The 5,217-nt window shown below is 35.2% G+C and overlaps 1 protein-coding gene across 1 annotated transcript; it reads right to left on the reverse strand.

Moving 5' to 3' along the window:
- Positions 1–265: 265 nt before the first annotated feature.
- On the reverse strand, positions 266–3,768 carry LOC108556338 (cell division control protein 48 homolog B; the record flags this gene model as incomplete). Its single annotated transcript, XM_017912410.1, is given in 11 exon segments — positions 266–452; positions 507–566; positions 627–826; positions 904–1,073; positions 1,131–1,290; positions 1,345–1,507; positions 1,578–1,842; positions 2,104–2,937; positions 3,004–3,118; positions 3,173–3,394; positions 3,456–3,768. Coding segments are annotated over 11 exon segments (2,472 nt in total), but the record flags the coding sequence as incomplete, so codon positions are not given.
- Positions 3,769–5,217: the final 1,449 nt, after the last annotated feature.

Below are 5,217 nucleotides of genomic sequence, written 5' to 3' on the forward strand. Positions count from 1 at the left end.
CTGATTTCAAGAATGTTCTGTTTTTACTCTACAATGTGCTTCTATCCACAATGTTATTTTTTTTTAATACTCATCAAATCTAACCCTTAAACTGCATGCTGAAAGAGCTTAGGCTTAAGCAGTATGAATACTATGTAAAATTCAAACATATAAACCACTTCATATATGAATAAAACATTTGAAACTTTAATAAGATGTTCAAAAGTCTACTTAAAGCAAAAATTTTGTATAATGTTATATTGGATAGTGTTATAATAATGCTTACCAGATTTGGAATGGGACAAAGAATATGTTTGTCCAATCTTCCTGGTCGAAGTAACGCAGGATCCAGAAGATCAGGTCTTGAGGTGGCAGCCAAAACGCAAACTCCCGTCAAAGATTCAACACCGTCCAACTGAGTTAACAACTGATTGACTACTCGATCGGTAACCCCGGTGCTATCATGTCCGCGTCTACAAAATTCCAATTCCCATTAGAATTCCAATGATAAAAATGAAAATAATTACCTTGGCGCTAAACTGTCAAATTCGTCGAAGAAGAGAATGCACGGCCGAGCACTTTGCGCCCTTAAATAAATAATAGAAATAATAGAATGTGTTTAGCAAACAATCGAAGAAGAAAAATACTTTTCGAAGACGTCCCTGACCGCCTGTTCACTGGCCCCTATATACTTGGACAATAGCTCCGGACCCTTGATCGAGATCAATCGGAGATTGCAGTGTTTAGCCGCTGCTCCGGCCAGAAGGGTCTTCCCAGTTCCCGGAGGTCCGTACAACAATAAGCCGGACTGCAACCTCAGCGGACAATTCCCGAAGATGTTTGGATACTGCACGCGAAAACAGAAACGAAATTAAGTATCAGAGATTGCTTTTCAGTCACGAAATCAATGGATAAAGTAAACACCTGAGCTGGCCACATCATGGTCTCCACCAGACTCTTCTTGACAACCTGCAATCCTCCGATATCATTGAAATCTTTATCACCCGCCGCGTGTAATTTCACTTTCTTCAAAGACAACGAAGACGAATTCTTCAAAGCCTCCAAGCAATTATCCATGCTAACAATTTCCGATTCTAAGAAATCAATGTAATTAAAAATTATATTTAAATGTAATCATAATAAAGCTTTACCCGTTTTATAAGCTTCGAAGATACTTTTATCCATGTAATCAGCGAGATCTTGCGCCACGAAACCCTCAGTTTTAACCCCTATCTCATCCCAATTGATGTTCTTCTCCCGGCTGACCTCCTTCGCCTCGAGGAAATGGTTCATCAGATGTATCCTGTCAGCCTGAAGGATGTTCACGGATGATTAATGTATAGAAATCTTCGAGTTGCAACAAACCTTGTTCAGGTCGGCCAAGGCGAAGACGTTCTTAAAGAGATGCTTTCCCCGGGACGAAAATATATGCTGATTTAATTTGTCGAGGGATTCGCTCGTAGCTAGGATCGAGATGCGATTTGCGCTCAGATAATTCTCGAACGCGTCGGCCAACGTTTCGCTAACCCTACGAAAATAGCGTTATCTCTTTTTTTCATTATTTTTTCGTTAATTTCCAATAAATAAGTGGATTTTACTTATTGAAATGGAGGTTCTCCTGTGTCGGTGCTTCTCCCTCGACGACCCTCTCGCAGATCACTTGCAGATCGTCCAGGATCAGTAAAGACGGTTGATAGTAGATCAACTTCTGGAACGTCGAAGTCATTGCTTTAAGAAGCGATTCTATGCTCTTGTTTTTCAGCTTCTTGCAATTGACGGTTTCCACGTGAATGCGAGATGGTTTTTCCGAAAGATCTTTGGCAATTTTTGCAACTAACTTTGATTTTCCAGTACCTTGTTTCCCTATAAGTGAAATGAAGCATTCTTAATGAAAATTTATAAAAAACAAACATATCTCTTTTACAAGAACATTAAAATAATGTCTTAAATTCAGATATTTACAATAGCTAAAATATAAAACAAAAGTTAAATAAATTTAACAAATTTTCTAAAAACAAAGATGTTAAGAAAATCTCTGTTTTCTTATTGCCTCTATTACAAAATCCGATACGAAGTTAGAAATTCGGATCTCAATAACAAATCCATCTAAAAGACAAAACTTACCAGTCAATAAAACATTGCTACTAACAGTATTACAGCAATGCGCGAATTTCAATTGAAAGCAATTGATTGCAGCATCTGAGATCTCCTGAAAGTTTCCGCATTTCATGTCCACCTGTAAATCGTCCTTAACATCCTCTTCCTTCTTATTATCCTCCACCAATTCGGTACCAAACAACGCAAATTTCCTGCATCCCCGCAAAAAGTCACTATCGATCAACCCGAACTCCTCGTGCGGCATGAACTTGAGCGAAAACCGAAAATTGCCCTTATCCCCCAAAACCACATCCGAATTCATCAACAATGCGCCTTTCTTAACCCTATCCGCCAAGTACTCTCTAACCATTTCATCCGCCGTAGTAAAATACCCGCTGCTGGTAACAATTTCTACAGTTTTCATAGTCGGAATCGGAATCACCTTCGTTTCCAGGATAACCCGACCTCCTATACCGCAATCAAAGTGCTCCAAGATGCTATCACTAACGAACAAAGCATCTTCGAAATCCGTCTCTTCCATCACCAACACGCGAACTATTAAATCCTTCGGTTTAACATCCCCCATACAAATTAACTCTAATTGCGCTAAAAGTATATCCGAAGTTTCAATTGAATTGGCTATACTGTTCTTGTGCAAGTAAACGTTGAACGGATGCTTTTCACAATCAATATTCAAATCGGTTAAGGGATGCAACCTGCACACGATTTGCGTTTTGATAACATTCTTCAAAACGTTCTCCTGCGGAAAATCAATATTCTTATCAGCCTGTGCAACTGGTGGCATAACCTTCACTTCAGTTAAATTCTCAAGGCGACCTGGGGAAATTGGCATGATTCCATCTTTAAAAAAAAAATAGTGCACTTTAAAAATACTTGCTGCACACGTAAATTGCCAATTCCCATTACCTATAATTACAGTCACCCGAACTGAATTCGATATCCAAACCACCAATTTCTGTTTATTGTGCACTATCCGCACTTGATTCATCAATGATTCCTGCACATCTCCAGCTAACATTTCCTACAGCAATTCACATCATTATAAAATTAATTATAATTTAATTTTAATCCTCACCAGTATTTCAAAATCATCTTTTGTAGCTGCCACCATATCAAGTGATTTAACACTACCCACAGACCTAGTGCTTGCCAAAGACACAATTTCATTTTTCTCAATTCCCAATTCTTTAGCTAAAATGGGACACAGAGCGCATTCGCCTTCTTTCAGCATCAGCAGAGGAGGCCCCAATGAGAAATAAGAGTTTTTATTATCACCATGGCTCATCCGAATGAGCAGCTAAAGTAAAACAAATAATAAAACAAAAGAAAATAAAACAAGTACACCATTCCTTTTTTACCTTGTCTGAATCAAGTTGTCTACAATCTTGGCTCGAGAGGAACAGAAAACTGTTCTTCGAGCTTATAAACTTCACTTTGTACTCTCTGTCCAGCATTTTAACTTTAAACAGGTTCAAACTACAGGAAAACGAAAGGTTTCAGTTAACATGAAAAGGCAACTTTTAATTTTTGACAAGACACAGTTTTAGGGAATCCCCTCCACATAATATTAGATAAAAATAAAGGTCTTCTTATTAGAAGTTTTGGGCAATAAGAAAATGAAACTTCTGATGATAATCAATCAAGTGGTCATAGATAATAATAACATAATTATTATTTATTTTGAATTTTAGGTTAAATCCTTCCTTCAAATATTCCTTGAACTAGCAGCGACATTTTCAATGAACTGTAAACTTTTCAGTTATCCTGAAAGATGGCTCTACCAATTTGAAATATCCTTACCTAAAATACTTCTAATTCTTTCCATTTTATATTCTCATCATCATCCTAATAAATACACGTAATGAATTAAATATTTGATGATATAATTAATAAATTTAAAGTTATTGAAAAAAGTTTGTAATCAAATTTAATCACATTTTTATTAAGTAATTTAAACAATTATACTTTCAATTTGACTTTGCCATCGCCGGCTTTTGCATTGAAACTCTGTGCGAATCCAAAATCGGAGCCAGTTGAATTTACCAAGAAATTATGACCTTCCTTAGAGTCATGTCCACCCACTTCAGCTCCCAAACTAAAACTTAATCAAATAATATCTCAATCAATATTAGTAATTAGTATTACCTTTCCAACTTTGTGCTGACTATACCGCATTTTACAAAAGCGAATAGAACAGAAAATACGAATAGGAAACTTATGAGTCTCATCTTGATGAATCTACAAAACTGAGAACAAACAATTTAAAACGTTTGCTTTTATTGCACACAATTAAACAATGTAGCATTTAATTGAAACAGAAAAACAATAAACTTTTCAATCAATATATAACACATATAACACTTAATTGATTAATTATTTTTTAGCCACAACTATAAACTAATCATTAATTTAGCAGTATTATCAAATAATCTAGATTTCTGGATTTCTATTGTTTTTTTTTTCTTCTTCAAAATGACAGTTTTGGCAAACTAGATGTTCTCATTATTTAACTACAATACTTGAACTAAGCAGACAATAGTTAAGTAACATTTAACAATTAAGTTTCTAATTAATAATATTTAACATGAATTCATACTTTTACTAATTATAAATCTCTAAAAGTGAAATATTTACTCAACAATTTTTCTTGATTTTTTAACCCTTAACAAAACTTTATCTTTCTGCAATTGTATTTATTTAATAATTAGTACTTCTTCTAAGTAATCGGTAAATGGATATTAAAATCAATTAAAGAAAGTTCATGTAACAAATTAATAATTTTTATTAATAAATTCTACAATCATTGTTTATATTTCTATATACGATTTCTGCATTTTTATGGACATTTATCCCTTCTGTTTGGCAACACCTTCGGCTACGTTGAAGCTCTTTCCAAATCCGAAACTGCTGTTGCTGGCTTCCACGACGAAATCGTGATGTCTTCTTTGCGGATCAACAGCACTTCTAAAACCAAACAATTAAACATGTTACCATCTCGTAGAAATATACAAGAAGGATAATCTTACGGATTTAAGACCTTGCTTTGCACGCTCAACAACAACATGCAAACGATCGACAGCAAGAATAGGAAATTCATCTTGCTTGTTTGATGAAACTTTC

This window comes from Nicrophorus vespilloides, unplaced genomic scaffold (genome assembly GCF_001412225.1).
Source record: "Nicrophorus vespilloides isolate i.1.1-1 unplaced genomic scaffold, Nicve_v1.0, whole genome shotgun sequence".
Taxonomy (NCBI): Eukaryota; Metazoa; Arthropoda; class Insecta; order Coleoptera; family Silphidae; genus Nicrophorus; species Nicrophorus vespilloides.